The sequence below is a fragment of the Metopolophium dirhodum genome, chromosome 8 (assembly GCF_019925205.1).
Source record: "Metopolophium dirhodum isolate CAU chromosome 8, ASM1992520v1, whole genome shotgun sequence".
NCBI lineage: Eukaryota > Metazoa > Arthropoda > Insecta > Hemiptera > Aphididae > Metopolophium > Metopolophium dirhodum.
This window is the reverse complement of record NC_083567.1, coordinates 5,902,234-5,919,654: the sequence shown is the minus strand read 5'-3', so window position 1 is coordinate 5,919,654 and position 17,421 is coordinate 5,902,234. Positions and strand designations below refer to the sequence as shown.

Genomic DNA, 17,421 nt, shown 5'->3' with positions numbered 1-17,421 from the left:
TATCTGTGGTACCTAAATATTCATATTTCAATATTTCATACAGGTAGTCTGTCGTGGTATAAATGTATAATATACTTTATACCTACCTATCTATGAGTGTGGCATACATTCAAAACCAAGGTTATGATAAATAGCGCCACGAACGAATTAATGCTTTCGTGTTATCTGTGGTGATAACGTGATATCGTCTTTTTGTAAATATCGTGTCACATGACAAACACTGACGGAGTCTATCATTATCCGTAAATCTGTAATATTCCATATTGGCATAATGGTGTAGTGTCAAGAACGACTGGAACTTTGGAAGACAGCAGCTGCTCACTGTTTAACTATTTAAAATACCTAGTACCCTTATATTTGATGATTTCACATTCATTCGGTTGTGTGGTTATTAAAAATGTAAAATGGTGTTAGAATCTTGTTCTGTCAAAAGATTACTACTGTTAATTATTTTCATCGGAGGGTAAATATATTTTGACCAGTTTATTATTTAATGAAAAAAAATAATTCAATTTCAGCACTACATATTATTTACTTTATTTCACAACTGTAGTTCGCAGTTGTTAAATGTACATTTTACGCTCTATATTTTGTTTTAATTTTGATCAAATGCTCTTTTTGCCTTGTCTATAATCACTGATTAAATAATAATAAATTATTTAAGTTTGTAAAACAAAAATTTATTATTTTTAGGATTACTCTACTAATATTTATAAAAATTACATCTTCAAGTGCATTGTCTGTTCTCAATGCCACAATTGCTACAGAGACATCTGAAGGTGTAAAAGATCATAAAAACTCATCAAATAAATGTTGGTTGCGAGAAGAAAATACAATTCTGAAAGAGTGTCATTTGTGTTCTGACAGACTTGAATGCATTAATGCGAGTTATGTTGAAACAATTAAATGCAAAATTTCTGGACTAGCATATAGAAAGTATGTTTATACTATTAATAATCAATTTCAAACAAAGGATTAATGTTAACTTCAATAATATAAATTTACTAAATTTAAACAAAAAAAAAAATGTATTTATAATGAGTCAGTCTCAAACTCTCAACTTATTCAACATGTTATCCTAAAATCTGCTAATGAATCAACTATCAAATTCTTTACTAATAATTATTAATTTATAATATTTCTTCTTACGGTAGATTAAAATAAAATATAATATCATAATTATATAAATTAATATTAATTGTTGTATCTTCTACCAAATATATATAGCAACCTTCAGTTATAAATGTATCATATTTATTTATAAACTATAATCGTTTGTTTTAATTTATAGTTGCAGAAAACCAACTATAAGAACATCAGAAAAAGAATTTTGGTTATTCCAAGGCTCACAATTTGTTATTGCTGTAATCAGCTTATCTGTTATACAATACAAAAAAAAACAGTTTCATAAAAAGTTAATGAAAAGAATACAAAAACAATTAGATTCCGTTGTTTAGCAGTATACAGCTGTACATCACATATTGTACAAATTAAAAAATTAATCAGTGTTTTCAACGAATACAATGTCTTCCTTATTTGTCAATATTATTGATTTGGATAAAACCAATGGACATATTGTATGTTCATTGCAAACATCGATTGTTTTATTTGTTTGTCAATATGTCAAAGCTCCAGTTATTCTTGTGGTATCCACAAATATTGAAGACAAGCATAATATATTCAAATTCTCTATCAATGATTTAAGTTATTCAGTTATATTAGAGAATGATTTACCTAAACCAGCAGCAGACTGTTTATTGCCAGTATTTCAAAGTGACAATGGATATTATTGTACTGCTGGATTTTGTTCTTCGTTACGAATGGTATATATTTACGTATTAGTAGATGGTACAACTAATAAATTTATTTTCATAGTGTAATGTATAAATATTTTTTTTAGCTTATTAAGAGTATTCAAAAAAACTGGATTTGGCTGCTTGGTTTTAGACAAAGCTGTTTATCTGCTTGTGCTGAAGTTTCATCATGGACCAAATATTGTGAAGTCCAATTGCAGGCATCAATAAACACTTTTTTCGATTATCAAATCTCTGATGAAAATGCCACGTATGAAATTCCAATACAACTGGCTCGATTTGAATGCCATCTATCACAGCCGTTGCAAATACACAATATTAATAAGCGTCTAAATGAAAAATCGCTCCATCCTACTCAAAGATTTGCAGATGAGGACAATCCAACACTTTCAGATGTACTTATACTACCAAATATATATATTGCTTATGAATTGTTAGGGGAAAATACAATGAATACATTTTTACCTTTAACTTTAAAATGGTACAAATCTATTTTGGAACGCTTAGATATCGGTAGTTATCTGGAAAATATAATTTTTGATAAAGTTAAATTGCCAAAAAATATTATTTTGCCTGAAGTTCCATTTCATTCATTATATAAATGTGATTTACGCCGGTATAATCCACGAGCGAAAATATATGTTAAGCAAAATGTGCAAGAAATAATCCAGGCATTTGATACCTTAAATATTAATATAGATTTGAGCTCTAATAATTTGTGTCCTATTGATTGGGATGAATTACCGTACGAGGCTCGTCCATCTGGTGGAGATATACCTGATAAAAGATTAATCAGAAAAACGCAACAATTGGAAAATCTTATTCAATCTACATTAAATGTATGTAAATTTAAATTCCTTACCGTGAAAATACTAACTGTTTATTTGTTATAGGTTGTTAAAGATGGTGACGTAGTAGTCGATTTTTGTTGTGGGAGTGGACATTTAGGAATTGTAATTGCTTATCTTGTACCAAACCTAACAGTAATATTGGTTGACAATAAAGAAGAGTCTTTACGAAGAGCTAGAGAGCGTGTTGAAAAGTTGGATTTAAAAAACCTTATGATTGTGCATTCTAACTTGGACTATTTTAAAGCAAATTTCCAGGTAAATTTTTTTTTTTTGTTTATTACAAGTTTAATAATTTAAATTTAACATTTACTAGGTAGGTTTATGTTTGCATGGATGTGGTGTTGCTACAGATTTGGTATTAGAAAAGTGTCTACGGCAAAAGGCAGCATTTGTTGTATGTCCCTGCTGTTATGGAGGTGTCCAAGTGAGTCTGGATAACTATAAGAATGTACATGTTTACAAATAATGTAATCATTTTTTACAGGATAATCACATTTTGGAGTATCCAAGAAGTCAAGCATTGAGACAAGCTAATTTCTCATTTGAAGATTACTTAGTACTGTGCCACTGTGCAGATCAAACACATTTTGATCCAAATTGCACAAAAACACAGCAAGGTTATACATGCATGGCGGCAGTAGATAAAGATCGTGCATCCAGAGCAATAGAAGTTGGTTATAATGTGACACTTTCAAAGTTGGAACCACCTACATGTACACCAAAAAACAATATGCTCATTGGTATCCCATCATAGAAATAAATTCAACATTACAATAACATTTTTATTAACATTTTTTAACATATGAAAACAACATTGTTTAATTTGATAACTGATCTGGTACATTATATCATGTTAAACAATTTTACTTTTCAACATTTTTCCCTTTAAAATCAATGTTTAAATAGTTCTTTAATGAACAATGGTAACAATATATTATTTTAATATAATAAATAAATAACATACATTTTAAGTAATTTTTATAATTATTTATAAATTGTATTAATTAAAAGTGTTGCACAGATTAAAATAAATTAAAATTAATAAATAATTTAATAGAATAAATAACAACAAAATAAAAATAAAAAGTTGGTTGATTTGATCAGGAGGAATAGAGATCAATTGTTTGGTAAAATTCAAAGATATTTCCAAATAAATTATAGTCAACAATATTAATTACTGTGACCCATTAAATTTGCGAATAATAAACTATTATACCTTAATTTTCAAATTTTACAATCGGGTAGAGTTGCGGGCAATACGTGTCCACACTTTGGTGTATAGTTTTTAATTATTATTTTTTTTGGTAAATATTCTTCAGAATGATGTAGTCTATGCATCACATCAGAGTCAAAATCTTGCAAATGTTTATCCAATTCATATTGTACTTCTAAATATTTTTCAGAATTATTAAACTTGCTATCTCCTTTAAATGCATAAAATAATTACAGTTATTTTCATATATTACAATTAACAGACTATGTGAGCTTATGGAGCTAATTCATTTGGATGCGCAAGCGAGAAGTACTCCTGGGCCGTAGTATAATAAATCTTAGCTCCCCTTACTGGGCTAACTACTGGCTTATTACGGTTCACATTGTCATATAAATTATTAAAATAGTTTACCTGGGAGTAATGTTAAGTATCCATCTTTAGTCGCAATAACCATTGGTAATATTTGTTCACATCCTTCAATACTTCTTGTGCAAGCAAAATTTGTTAATTTTGTAAATGATGTAAACTGTTTTAATCTTAACAGTTCATAATATTGAGGGGTAACAAGTTTTTCATCACCATTAACAAATTGTGATAACATTTCATCTGGTGTATTCCACTAAATATAAAAATAAATATTTGTGAGACTACCAGACATTTAAAATTTTCCATAAAATATAAAAACTAAATTCAATAAATACTCACTGTCATTTGAGATGTTTCAATACCATCAGGACTCGCATTAACTGAAGATTCAATAAAAGCAAGAAAAAATTTTGTATCAAATTTAGTCTTTAATAGTGGAGGCGTTAACCAGTTACTCCACAAATGCAAGGCTCCAACATCTGGATAACAATTATTTTCACTACATAAATTGATAAAGTTAGATGCATTTTTTTGAACTAATTTTCTCCATCTGTCAATGCAATCAATTTCTAAATGATTGACAGTTGCACAATTTTCAGATTGGTCGCAGTTCACTTTTTTACACAACAGTATACCACTTTCTTCAAATGTTTCTCTGATAGCAGTTACTCTTAGTGATAGGCATTTTGGAATAGAACCTTGCTCATTATCGGATACAAATTTAATAGCTGGGCTACCTAAGACAAATAATAATATACAATGATTTTTAGAATGTAATAAACTGCTAAAGTACTAAGTAGATGATAAATAAGACATACCGCTGTAGCCAATTATATTCAAATTTAAATTAGAATTTGTATAATCTGGAATAATGTCTGTCCATTCAGGAGATGAATCGGATTTCTCTGTAGTTCCTCCTGGAAAGACTGTATAATTAGGTAAGTAAGAATTAATTTCACTTCTTTTAATGCATAGTATTTTGAACGGATCTCGACAGACATTCTTCACATTGGAAGACTTTGTCAGTAGTATCACACTAGAAGCTTCTCGCCAAAAACTCATATTTAAATTGAATAGCTGTGCACAATTAAAGTTAAAGCATAATGGTGACAAAACATTTAAATTGCATGATTAAATAGCCATCCACTTCAAACTCGATTGAACTTGAACATGTAAAATATCAATATAATTATAATAATTTTTAATCGATTTTTGATGTGAACATTATTATTATAATTTATAATCAATTTCTTTACACAACATAATTATGCTGGTTGGATTTAACTATTAAGTGCAACTTATTTTGTAGTATCAATATCTAAGAGGATAATGGATATCTATTATCTTGTTTAAATACCGATAACTGGAATAAAAACATTGGTAAATTGTAGTTGGTGGTGGGGAATGTACCTTGATAAGTATTTTTTTATCCTTTGACCAATAAAAAACAGCCAAATAACTATCAACTGATAGCAAAATGTTGATAGTGAAAGGAATAGAAAATTTTGTAGGTAGGTACCTACTCAGATTATTCCTATTTACTATTTAGGCGATATTAATAATTAATAATTGCGTTGTTTTTAAAAACTCAGACATTTTCATAATATTGTAATTTGTAGCCCTTCAATACACTCGAACACCAGTAGTAAGTGTATTTATAGTTAGGTTACAGATTGTAATTAATTTATATTGTGTTTATTATGGAATTTAATAGCTAATTGATTTTTGCAAGGTGCCAAAATATGATGGACATTGGTCTTACGGATCCTTGGATCACACTAACCATTAAAGCGCCAAACCAACAAATCAATGACCACACAATAAAATGTAAGCTGGATTGGTCTGTAGCAAAACTCAAAGGGTACATTCACGAAACTTATCCAAACAAACCAGTAAGTGTTCTATTTAATTTTGTTGCTAATTAAGTTGAGGTCGAAGTGAAACTAATTTAGTTCGCTAAATAAAATCTGTTTTACTTTTTTACTAGAAAACCGAAGACCAAAGGTTAATATATTCTGGTCAACTCTTAACTGACGGTGTTATTCTAAAAGATGTTTTGAGACCATATGATGATGATGGACAACTCAATCGTACTGTTCATTTAGTTTGTTCATCTTCATCTTGTTGTATCCCGCTTAAAGGTAAATCATTTATTTCTTTTTTTCGTGTTCAATATTTATTTAATAATATTATATTGTTATCTTAATAAATTTAGATGACATTTTTAAATTAGGTACAATAATATTAATATTCATTCTCTAATTTATTTATTTATTTTGTATGGTTTTATACACTAATTAACTTGGCTAACAGTACTACAAACATACTAAAATATAATACAAAATTAATATAAATTAGTAGACTTAAATTATTTTTATAAATATTCAAAAAATTGATGTTGTAGAGTTAATCTTTTCCAATTTCTTAGCTCTACACATCCTGCCCTTCATAGTTTGTTAGTGATGTCCCATGGTGGGTTGCTGGATTTCAATTATAGCTCGTGTTCCGTTTGATCCAAGCAAATAACTAATGTATGATATTCAGCAACTCAAATCAACGATGCTGTCAGTTTGTTAGATTATAATATAGTAATTAGAATTCGAAAAATATTTTAAACTTAAGTTCTTGATGAATTACAAGAGCTTTTGTAGTCCAGCCATTTTATGTTTGATTAAACCTAAATGTCAAAATCATAAATACCAGAATAGATATACTCTGTTCAAGATTGAACTGCTCTCGCACATGCAGCCTACAGTCATTGCCGGCCGCCTGGCGCCTGTGCTAACGCTCTCACTGATGTTCGGATTGTGGTGAGGACGCTGGGAAAAAACGTGTTTTGCTCAGCTGAGTGGTTCAGTCTTAAATTTAATGGAGTATTGTACCTATATTATGTTATAATACATATTACGTTATTATTTTTTTATTGATCTTAACTCTTTAGCCATTAGCCACTATAAGCATTTTGTAAGGGTGTTACGGTTGGTTGAGGAAGCAACGCCATCCAATTATTGACCTCAGAACACGTTAGTGCTGATGCCAACCCCTGAGCCACACCAGACCTCAATTTATTATGTTAGTCTGTTAGTTAGCCAGTAGGTTATATTATGTAATTTATAGTTGAACTAATTTAATTTAAAATGTTTGTACTAAATACAGTATTCTATCCTACTGTTATGTCAGCCGTTAGGTTTCTTTTATTATTTAATTATTTCTGCTGACTTTATTTTTTGTTATTTATTATTTATAGAAAAACTTAAAAGTGAAGAAATTGTAAAAGAAATCAATGGTAAATGCCCTAAGTTGAACGAAGTTAACTATGGTGCTAGTACTTCTGGAATTAGTACCTCTGCAGATACTAATCAAGAAGCTAGTACTTCTTCAAATTCAAACAATAAACAAGAAACTAAACCCACCAAAAATCAAACCAAATCTAATAATAATGTTAACCGCAGTCCATTGACACCAGAACAACTGGCTCTTGAGCAAATAATGTGGGTGAATAAAATGTATGCTGTTCAAATGGCAGAATATTGGCAATCGTAAGTATTTCAATTTTGACCAATTGAATTAATTTTCAATTAATAATTATTAATTTTTCTAATTAATTAAATGTTGTGTTTTATAGAGTTGCGTCGAGTTTAGGTGCTCCTATACAATTAAATACTCCAACTGTCGAAAATGAATCTCCTCCTCCAGATTTACCAATTAATAATAGTAATAAACATTTATAAAAATTAATTAAAATTTGAAAAACTGTATGTATGTTTATGATTTGATACTTACTTTAATATTAGATAACAACAATCAACCAGCAGACCAAAACCTTCCTGCTAATAATCCAAATATAAACATACAAGATGCTGGGCCCAATCAAGATTGGTTAGATTGGTTATATGTATCCAGTAGAGTATTTATTTTCATAAGCGTTCTCTATTTCTATTCATCACCTGGCCGTTTTCTTGTTGTTGCTGGTTTTGCACTTATATTATATTTGTAAGTTCAAAATTTGTTTTAAATTGTAAATCAAGTTATTTATTTTGATTAACACCGATCTATATGTTGAGTTATTTGAATGTTAAATTGACCAAATAAAAATAATAAAAATACCATTATCTTATAGTTTTCTTAATTATTTATAGGTACCAAAGTGGAATTTTGAGACACCTTCATGAGCATAATAGAAGGAGGTTTCAACTTGAACAACAAGCACAGAATATTGATGACAACAGGAATTTGTCACAAGAGCAGAATGGAAATAATGAAGACACAGCAGTAAGACAAAATGAACGTTTAATAACTACGTTGTGGACAGTTGTTAGTACATTTTTTACTTCTCTCATACCACAACAACCGGATATAATATAAGTATTAAATAAACCATATGTAAAAGAATAACATATTAAATAAATATGTAATTTACTATTGTATTAATAATGATATAATCATATTCTTTTTTCTGTTGTATTGTTAAGTTTCATTATAATTTATAACTAAGTTAAGCTTATCATTGTATTTGGGGTATTTATACAATAATACTTTATTACTATGTAATATGTATTATATTATATAGGAACACATCATGTTTTTCCATAAATAAAAAGTAAGAAGCACCTAGATTTGTCTGTAATTTATTCACATAATTTACACTATTTCATAAGCAAAATTAAAAGCTTCACATAAATATATTTTTAACTTTTACTTAAAATGTATGTTAGTGGATATTTTGTATTAATTATCTATACATTTTAGAATGCTTTTATGCTATTATAATATAAATTATATTTAGTAATCATAAAATAAATACAATATAACATTTATATTACCAATATAATACAATTTGTAAGACTAAATATTACGTTGAACTACTTTTGAAATATATATTAAATTTATTGAAACATATAAACAGCATTTTTACATTTATTAATCATAGATAATTAAGAAAATGTTATCTTTTCATAAAAATAGACTATTTCACTAAAAATTGATATTATTAACAAAAACAATTGTTCCACTTTTTCTTTCAGCAATTTGATGATATGGTTATTTCATTACAGTTTATACTTTATATACCTCTAGAACCTGATATGTTGGGATATGTTTGCTTACAGTTTTACTCAAACTCAAACTTATAACAATACTCTCAGACTTATACTCTAATCAAGTTAAGAACCAAACTTGGCTGTGAACAATTTTTGTCAGGCGGCAGTCAGACAAACCCCGTGTGTTGCTTGTAAGCCTATCGTGTAAGAATGCTACGTCCCAAACTATGTATCTTAATTTGAATAAAATGTAGATAATGTTATTTACCAATTAAAACTATTATGGTCAACAATTCAGGATGAACAGAATATACAATATCTAATATATAATTGTCGTGTCACAGTTTTATTGAACCCCTCCGAAACGGCTCGACCGATTTTGATCAAATTTTCTGTGTATATTTGGTAGGTCTGAGAATACATTTTAGGCTAATTTAAAAAGGGAATTGATCACCCCCGGGAGGTGCTCAAACAAGAATTTTGAGATTTACGATAGAAATATTTGTTTATTAATGGTTGCTATGGACACAAACAAATAGAAAATCTTCAAATTAAAAAAAAAAAAATAATAAATAAATATTATTCTCAAATCCTATAACCCATAGCAACCTCCCATGTTATTTTTTTTTAATTCGAATATTTTCTTTTTGTTTGTGTTATTAAAAATGTCAGCAAGACGCCATAGTGCCACTTTTTGTCGTAGAACAAATGCAGACGAGTACATCCACTTGCTTGACGTATTCCATTAAGTTTGGTAAATGTTTATTACAATTTTCTCTATCATACTTGTAACTTGTATAATCTATATACGTACAAATGAATTGCAGTTCGTTAGTCTCGCTAAAACTCGAGAACAGCCGGACCGATTTGAATAAATTTTTTTGTATGCGTTTGGGTGGCGCCTTGGTTGGTTTAGATTCTCAAATCATCCCTCTAGGTCCAACCAGGGGATGTGCTCAAACGGGGATTTAGAGATTTACGGTGGAAATTTTTGTTTATAAATGGTTGCCATGGGTTTATTATAATAATAATTATTGTTTGCCGTAAAATCAGTGTATTCATTCAATGCATTTAATTTTTTTGTACGCTGTGTTTTGATATTATATGTATTGGTGGTTAATCCACCGTAGGTTAGTTTAGGTTAGGTGAAATTAAGTAAAAACGACAAACTTGGTATAACTTTGATACTTTAGAGTTAAATCAAACACTTATGTACAAACAGCACGGGGTCCGCGATCTACAGCAGGTAGATTGCCTACCTGATAATATACTGCTGCGAATAAGAATTTTTAGTCCGGGCAACAGAAAAGTTAAGATGAATCTAGAACATCATACACCGAATATTAAATAAGGCATTGAACAAAGTTTGAGTCATATACAGATTGTACATTTAACGGGTAACGAAGTGCACGGGATCAGCTAGTAATAAATAAAAAAGATTTGTAATATATACATATGTTATTTTAATTTATAATAAACATAAATATTAATTGGAACATTATTTAGTTTCGATCAAGCCGTTTCGGAGGAGTTCAATAACAAACACTGTGACACGACATTTTTATATATAATATATACATATCTACTTGATATGCTGTTGCACATTGTCCCTGATCCAACGTAGTCGTATTGCCTACCAGGGTGGCTGAATTGCACTTACTGCTACGAGTTACGTCCAAAAGAATTTAAAGGGTTGTCATTTTTTAAGGGCGACGAAGTGCACAGGGTCAGCTAGTATATATATATTATTTTAATAATAAATAATAGTACTAGTGGCTATTTATGTTTTTGCAAAATGTGTTCTTGGCAAATTTGTCAGTCTGTATCTATTTTTAATATGTATAAGGCTTTTTTTAAGGTTTAAAATTACCTCAAACTAGTCACTGTAGTCATAAGCAGGTAACACTGTAGCTAGTATTTTTATGATAGGACATTTAAGTGGGTTACATAATATTATAAGAGTTTCTAATGCATTTTTTGGTTGTTCAGCTCCAACAAACTTTTTGTCCATGTCGTCAATTTTCCAATTACTGACATTTGGACTAATTGCATTCAAATTGATATCAATAGTTTCGATGCATGACAGTAAGCTACCGTAAAAAGTCACAATACCTACCAATCAAAAAGCTTTTATAGGCTATTTTCATAGAAAAAAAGTTGGGAGGAGTGACAGGGTTTAAACTCTTAAAATCCTGCTGGCTAGTGGCTACACCATTGTATATTGTTATATTAGATGAGTACTTAACCAAAATATAAAATACAAGATATTTCTGATGAGATAAAATTGTATTAACAAAAAGTCCATACAAAACATTATTAGATCTTAAAATAGTTAAGTTAATGAGTAATGTTATATAAAATTAATATTCTACTATCATCTCGTCGTCTTTATGAATAATTTCTAATGATGGATATGAAACAACAAATCTTTGGGATACAACCATCATTATGGTATATTGATTAAAATCGTCTTCAAATAAAACTTCATATCCGTCATAACTTGTTTTAGGAGAAGCTTTCACTAGAGCTTTGAAGAAACAAGTAGTTTGTGGATACATTGCTAAAACTATACAACAATAATAATTATAGTATTTACAAATTATGTGAATATTGAAATATATAATATTATTAAGCAATGAATTGACGTAATTTTTTGGAACCTTCAACTTTGAATATATTTTGACTATATTCATTAATTAAGTTTAAGATGATCCATCCAAAAATTTAAAAATATATTTCTACAATAGTTTAAGTATACTAACCAAATTGATTGCAGGGAAAAAACGCATCCGGACAAGTGACTGGATCAGCTCTCATTAATGGTAATGGCTTTACGTATATTTTTTCTAATGTGAAATTACGGTTAGTTTCTTTTACATCAATATCTTCCACTTCATATCTTCCATTTTTAAATGCAACTGCTTCTGCCACAATCCATCGCTCTTCTCCAGATTGTTTAACAAGCGCCGCCACCAAATCCCCACTCTATAACTTATGTTAGTTATACAAATGTTTTCTAACAACATACTTTATATACTTTTGCAACATATGAAGGAAGTGGCTCAATAGCACCACACAATGGAGGTGGTTGTTCATCATGCCTTGGAAACCACACTGGCATCCGTGTTGCTGTTACTTGTAATAATTTAAGGAATGTCGAACTTCTTTGAGACTGCAGAAGTGACTAAATGTACAAATAACCTTTTAAAACTGTTTTAATTTTGATATTATCAATTATCATGTACCCACTTTGATGTTTTGATGACGTATGTTTCGTATTTCATGTATTACTTCCAAAATACTTCTAATTATTTCTTCTTCTCTAGCAGTTTCTATATCGGCTGATTCATAAAAGCTGATTAAAGATTTCTATACATAAAACAAAACAATTAAAAAATTAACAATTTTTAATGAAATATTTGTAATAATTCTTTTACGACTTACTTGCGATTCAGGATCAATCATGCCTTTTTTAATAACTTGTTCTTGTGTAGTATTAATTATATCAATCACAGCCTCAGTGGATGATACTGTTGGAGGTAGATTAAATAACATCTTGAATAATTTCTTTAAAATGGTCTAAAAATAAATACATTTTTAACTGTTATTCAAGTGTACACTTATGCAGTTTAAAAATGCATCTAAGGTAAATTATAACACATGATGTATTAATATGTTACATTGTTATTCGTTGTATTAATTTTTATTCCTATTTTTCAGATTTTAAAATTGATCATCGTACCAGAGTATGATTAGGCACATAAAAATATATTATCTATACTAATATATAATAAGCTAAATACTGAATCAGGTACAAGCTTGCATCAAATCTAATTTTTGTACATTGCCTACCAGGGTGGTTCAGTTGCACTTACTGCAGCAAGTTGCACCCAAAAGGAGTTGAACAATCACAATTTTTAAGAGTTGTCATTTTTACGGGCCACAAAGATATTACCTGTTCATCTGAATTTTCTTTACCAGCAACAGTTGTGTCAATTAGTGATTTTGTCATTGCCATACTTTGTTTCTGAAATTATTTTATTATTATAATTATTATTTATAACTACTGTAACTAAGTTTATTATATTTTAAAATAATTTAAATTTACATGTATATCATTTTTTTAAAATTTTTTTAAATTTTGTAATAATGGTGAATGGTTTTTTGGATTTGAAAAACATTTCTTGTTAGAACCCTCTGGACTAGGGATGCAAATAAGTAGCACGCGAGAAATTTTCAATGGCACCGAAAGACATTCATGTGTCTTTATATATTTATACCTCGAAAGCAACAGCGCATATTAACCAGACAAAAAAAAATCTTTCAAGTAATATTAAGTAAAATAACCAATAAAAGTTCATTTTTTAATAATTTTTTTCTACATTATTATCATTTATATTTTGTAAAAATGTTCAGTGTTAATAAATATAATTAGTGGCACGACTGATTTTTTTTAAAAAATTATGTCATAAATTGGCACGTTGAACAAATCCTATTTGCCATTCCTGCTCTAGACTCCAGAGTCATGAGCCCATGGCGTATTGCCTGTCAATCATCATGCTACCTTATCAATACACCACTGATCCTATCAAGATATTAATGTTTTTAGATGGTTTTCTTTATAAAAGTAGAAAGAAAATTAACAAAAACATAATCTAAAACGATTTTAAAATGATGATAGATTACTGATTAGTGTGGCTAAAATAATTTTTTCAATGCAACAAACCGTTTTAAATTAAAATATTATTGAGTAATAGATAAATATTATGAGATAATGAGTGTATATGTTAAATTAATAATCCTGTATTTTTAAGAAAATGTCAATGTCAAAAGTATTAATTACATTTTTAATTTAATTTAATTTAAATTACTAAAGATGTTTTAAGATTATAGCACATGTATAGTACGCTACCTGTATTCGTTTCATTATGCTAGGTGCATTGGCGCAACTAGACATTTGAACTAGGGGGTGCTTGAGCTCAAGGTTTTTTTGTGACTCAATAGGACCCAACACCCAACGATTTTATAGGGGGTGCTAAGAACCCAAAGCACCCCTCTAGTTGCGTTAATGGTTAGGTGATTTAGTTAACTCAACTACATATTTTGTTTATCCATATACACTATACAGTAGCAGACTGGAAGTACTTCGGCCCAGACGGAGAAGATTTTAGTGGCCCAAAAGAATGCTAAATATATTTGTCTAATATTTTAAAAGATTGCCAAAAATATTCGTGCCTCAGGAGTCAGGATTGTATTTATATTACATAAAAGTGAATCATTCTTGGCAAATATATTATTATTTATCATTGTAAAATAGCAATATTTTTTTTATTGAAAGTATATAGGAAAAAAAGGCCTCTTACAGCTGCAGTCTCGGTGAATTTCTACCACTCTCCACCACTGACTAAATAGATGTATAGGTTTGGTAAACTATTATGAATTCGATCTAAACATTTAAATTCAATTGTTCAAACGAAAACAGTACTTACCACACAATATTATAAAATAATGGTTTAGTTAATTCCACTATTTTGAAATTATTATGGTAGGCTTGTTGTGTAACTCAATTGTACAAACAAAGTACAAACGGGTGGGCGTTTGTCACGAAATAAACATATACAAATATTAATAGAAAATGTTACATTAAAAACACAGATATATTTAAATATGAAAATATTGACAAAAATGTATTATAATATTTTGTTGTTAGTCCATAGAACATGATAAAGAAAAAGATTATAATATCACACAGATATATAATCATAGATAATATAAATAAACAATCCATGGTGTTTACCGGGTACAAGTACCAGTGTTGCCAGGCTTAGAAAGAGTGATAATCGTACAGTGTCTTCAAAATTATAGTATTCACTAGACGTCATGCTTGGGCAGCCAGGGCATCGGGCATTTCGGTCCCCGGACCCCGAGATAACAGCCAAGTTTATCCCATGTATAAAAAGGTACTGCGAAGAAATAACCCCTTATGATATTTTGCATGATTTTGCAAATTAATCTAAGTACATTTAATTAAAAATGATCTTAATGCCATCTTTCATCAGTCCATGCAAAAATTAAGATGCAAATTAAAACAAAAGCTAAAGTATCAAAATCTACACCTGCACAGTTATTTTCAGAAGCTGTAACGGGTCTTTCAGAAAGTAGTCTGAAGATTGAAGAACTTCCCAAACAAAAATCAATAAAAAAAAAAACCATCCAAAATCAAAGAACTCGGAGTTTTCCAAAAGTACCTGATAATCTAAAAGATTTGAAAATAGAAGGCATGTATTTACTTTCAATCAAATCAAAAATAATACAAGGTTTACACGTGAATGTTTACCGATACAAGTTGAGGCGCCAGTGAGGTGTAAACATGACGTTCTGGGACACAAGTGAAAATAAAAGTTGGAATATTCCAACATTACTGACAAGCTGGCGCGTAGTTGATGGCGCCACAACAAACATGCATGTGTAAACCCAGTACCCGCCTTAAAGAAAAACATGCATTTTTACGCAAAACCAATTTTTGACAAAATCGAATTTGTTTTTTTGTAGTAACATAAAAGCGAATAACCGTAGATACTTTAAATTTTCACAAAATGTTTATATTACCATTTTCCATATGAGATCAAATTTTCATAGTAAAAATATAGGTTTATATTGTACGTTCCATAATTATTGTACTATTATATATACTATATTATTTTACAATATGATTATCTTGTCGTATGCGCTCTACAACTGGCGTCTGGCGCATTTATATATTATCTATTTCAACAAGATACCCCTATCAGTCCCTAAAATATCCGAATTTTCGTACTACACACATAGTCCTAAATCGGTCAAATCTAAATTATTTCTAGATAAACACTAGTATACTATATACCAGCGTTCACTACTAAGCTGTTAATAATAATAATAAAGGTTTAATTAGAATAACACACTTTTAAATTTCGTACTACACACTGCACTTTTCGTACTACACAAAGTGTGTCGTGCTGCACACAATTTTAGGGACTGACCCCTATAATTATTAATTAATATACCTGTACATATAACATGTCATAGTTAACTATGTTTAATATTTATAAATATTTTGGTGGCATCTTGGAACTTTTAACTTTATTAATTAATTATTGACACACTAAATCTGTGGTTGAGTGCGTACGACAAGACTTATTAGTGTCTCGTAATAAAGTATATGTAATCATCATAATATAATATTTATTCATAATATATTGTATTGTAGGAGAATGGAGTGAGAATTTTTTTACACATTATTATTGAAATTTTAAAACAAACACATTTATTGTGCATTTTTTAAAATTTATTATTGATATTTAAAAACAAATTTACCTTGACTGAAAAAATTGACTATTTGTTTTATATTTATAAATCATTGTAAATTTATTACAAATGTATTATTAGGTAGGTACAAATCATTTTTAATTTGGGGTTATTTTTTTCAGGGTTTTTTTTCGGGGATTAATATTTTGGGGTTATTTACTAAGTAAATTGTATAAAATAAAATCAGTCGATTGTACACTGTAAAAGTATAAACTGTATTGTCGTCCTGGTTACTTTATTTTTTATTTTACAATATCAAATATGCGGCATTTACACAATACGCAAGTCACTGATATAATAATAAAAAAAAAACATGGTATTACAACCATTTGCAACAAAACCTAAATTAAATTATACATATATTATAGTAATTTAAAAAAAAGGTGGGTAAGTGGATGTCGCTCTGCTGTACAGTAGGTTACAAGTGGGTCACTGTAATGGATGGTGTTAAATTTGAATTCAATGATATAATATCATTGTATAAGAAAAACGATTCTGAGCGAAAACGGTCAGTCAGCTTATGATATTACCAAGTATATTTGATGATATTATTGTGAATAAAGTAATTTATATATAACCTATATTTACGTGGAGCCTTGTTTTAAATTTTCAATCCTTAGCTATAAAAGTTGAACATTTTATACATTTTTAACTACAAAATAATTATTAAATTTTGTCAAAATTTGAACTTTAAATGTTTATAAAAAAAAATTGTGCTTATGTATTTTTGTTATTTTTCAACTGCTATTATAACAATATATTAAGAGCCTTGCATTCAATTTTCACGCTTTTTT

The 17,421-nt window shown here is 28.9% G+C and overlaps 5 protein-coding genes across 7 annotated transcripts; 3 read left to right on the top strand and 2 right to left on the bottom strand.

The window, feature by feature from the left end:
- The first annotated feature begins 164 nt into the window (after positions 1 to 164).
- On the top strand, positions 165 to 1,457 carry LOC132950127 (protein JTB). Its single transcript, XM_061021363.1, has 3 exons — positions 165 to 463; positions 694 to 936; positions 1,292 to 1,457. Exons 1-3 carry the CDS (start codon positions 405 to 407, stop codon positions 1,455 to 1,457), a joined length of 468 nt encoding a protein of 155 aa, XP_060877346.1. The 5' UTR covers positions 165 to 404.
- A 66-nt stretch (positions 1,458 to 1,523) lies between these two features.
- On the top strand, positions 1,524 to 3,636 carry LOC132950120 (glutathione S-transferase C-terminal domain-containing protein). Its single transcript, XM_061021354.1, has 5 exons — positions 1,524 to 1,823; positions 1,901 to 2,653; positions 2,708 to 2,920; positions 2,979 to 3,089; positions 3,150 to 3,636. The coding sequence occupies exons 1-5, from the start codon at positions 1,524 to 1,526 to the stop codon at positions 3,417 to 3,419; spliced, it is 1,647 nt and encodes a 548-aa protein (XP_060877337.1). The 3' UTR covers positions 3,420 to 3,636.
- Positions 3,637 to 3,670: 34 nt separating this feature from the next.
- LOC132950123 (acyl-coenzyme A diphosphatase NUDT19-like) lies at positions 3,671 to 5,576 on the bottom strand. The gene is made up of 4 exons (XM_061021357.1): positions 5,063 to 5,576; positions 4,584 to 4,981; positions 4,290 to 4,497; positions 3,671 to 4,089 (listed from the first exon to the last, which is right to left on the bottom strand). Exons 1-4 carry the CDS (start codon positions 5,304 to 5,306, stop codon positions 3,890 to 3,892), a joined length of 1,050 nt encoding a protein of 349 aa, XP_060877340.1. The 5' UTR covers positions 5,307 to 5,576; the 3' UTR covers positions 3,671 to 3,889.
- Positions 5,577 to 5,731: 155 nt separating this feature from the next.
- On the top strand, positions 5,732 to 8,860 carry LOC132950121 (homocysteine-responsive endoplasmic reticulum-resident ubiquitin-like domain member 2 protein). Of its 2 annotated transcripts, none has more exons than XM_061021355.1 (7): positions 5,732 to 5,889; positions 5,977 to 6,136; positions 6,232 to 6,385; positions 7,492 to 7,783; positions 7,870 to 7,958; positions 8,039 to 8,237; positions 8,384 to 8,860. In XM_061021355.1, the coding sequence occupies exons 2-7, from the start codon at positions 5,987 to 5,989 to the stop codon at positions 8,607 to 8,609; spliced, it is 1,110 nt and encodes a 369-aa protein (XP_060877338.1). In that variant the 5' UTR covers positions 5,732 to 5,889; positions 5,977 to 5,986; the 3' UTR covers positions 8,610 to 8,860. The 2 variants fall into 2 exon arrangements, with proteins under 2 accessions (XP_060877338.1, XP_060877339.1); XM_061021356.1 differs by having other exon boundaries at positions 5,959 to 6,136.
- A 2,690-nt stretch (positions 8,861 to 11,550) lies between these two features.
- LOC132950124 (SAGA-associated factor 29) lies at positions 11,551 to 15,014 on the bottom strand. 2 transcript variants are annotated; one of them, XM_061021358.1, is made up of 7 exons: positions 14,773 to 15,014; positions 13,239 to 13,310; positions 12,728 to 12,862; positions 12,533 to 12,652; positions 12,321 to 12,467; positions 12,046 to 12,268; positions 11,551 to 11,849 (listed from the first exon to the last, which is right to left on the bottom strand). In XM_061021358.1, the coding sequence occupies exons 2-7, from the start codon at positions 13,299 to 13,301 to the stop codon at positions 11,644 to 11,646; spliced, it is 894 nt and encodes a 297-aa protein (XP_060877341.1). In that variant the 5' UTR covers positions 13,302 to 13,310; positions 14,773 to 15,014; the 3' UTR covers positions 11,551 to 11,643. The 2 variants fall into 2 exon arrangements, with proteins under 2 accessions (XP_060877341.1, XP_060877342.1); XM_061021359.1 differs by lacking the exon at positions 13,239 to 13,310.
- Between the last annotated feature and the right edge of the window lie 2,407 nt (positions 15,015 to 17,421).

Bases quoted from the DNA above. Each gene is read 5' to 3' on its own strand.
- LOC132950127 (XM_061021363.1), top strand. From the start codon at position 405: ATGGTGTTAGAATCTTGTTCTGTCAAAAGATTACTACTGTTAATTATT. The intron at 464-693 runs GTAAATATATTT...TATTATTTTTAG, and splicing joins TTAATTATTTTCATCGGAGG to GATTACTCTACTAATATTTA. The intron at 937-1,291 runs GTATGTTTATAC...TTTAATTTATAG, and splicing joins TCTGGACTAGCATATAGAAA to TTGCAGAAAACCAACTATAA.
- LOC132950120 (XM_061021354.1), top strand. From the start codon at position 1,524: ATGTCTTCCTTATTTGTCAATATTATTGATTTGGATAAAACCAATGGA. The intron at 1,824-1,900 runs GTATATATTTAC...TATTTTTTTTAG, and splicing joins TTTGTTCTTCGTTACGAATG to CTTATTAAGAGTATTCAAAA. The intron at 2,654-2,707 runs GTATGTAAATTT...TATTTGTTATAG, and splicing joins TTATTCAATCTACATTAAAT to GTTGTTAAAGATGGTGACGT.
- LOC132950123 (XM_061021357.1), bottom strand. From the start codon at position 5,306: ATGAGTTTTTGGCGAGAAGCTTCTAGTGTGATACTACTGACAAAGTCT. The intron at 4,982-5,062 runs GTATGTCTTATT...TATTTGTCTTAG, and splicing joins GAATATAATTGGCTACAGCG to GTAGCCCAGCTATTAAATTT. The intron at 4,090-4,289 runs GTAAACTATTTT...ATGCATTTAAAG, and splicing joins ATACTTAACATTACTCCCAG to GAGATAGCAAGTTTAATAAT.
- LOC132950121 (XM_061021355.1), top strand. From the start codon at position 5,987: ATGATGGACATTGGTCTTACGGATCCTTGGATCACACTAACCATTAAA. The intron at 6,386-7,491 runs GTAAATCATTTA...TATTATTTATAG, and splicing joins TTGTTGTATCCCGCTTAAAG to AAAAACTTAAAAGTGAAGAA. The intron at 7,959-8,038 runs GTAATAAACATT...CTTTAATATTAG, and splicing joins AGATTTACCAATTAATAATA to ATAACAACAATCAACCAGCA.
- LOC132950124 (XM_061021358.1), bottom strand. From the start codon at position 13,301: ATGGCAATGACAAAATCACTAATTGACACAACTGTTGCTGGTAAAGAA. The intron at 12,269-12,320 runs GTATATAAAGTA...CATAAGTTATAG, and splicing joins TTCCTTCATATGTTGCAAAA to AGTGGGGATTTGGTGGCGGC. The intron at 11,850-12,045 runs GTTAGTATACTT...ATTGTTGTATAG, and splicing joins TTTTCCCTGCAATCAATTTG to TTTTAGCAATGTATCCACAA.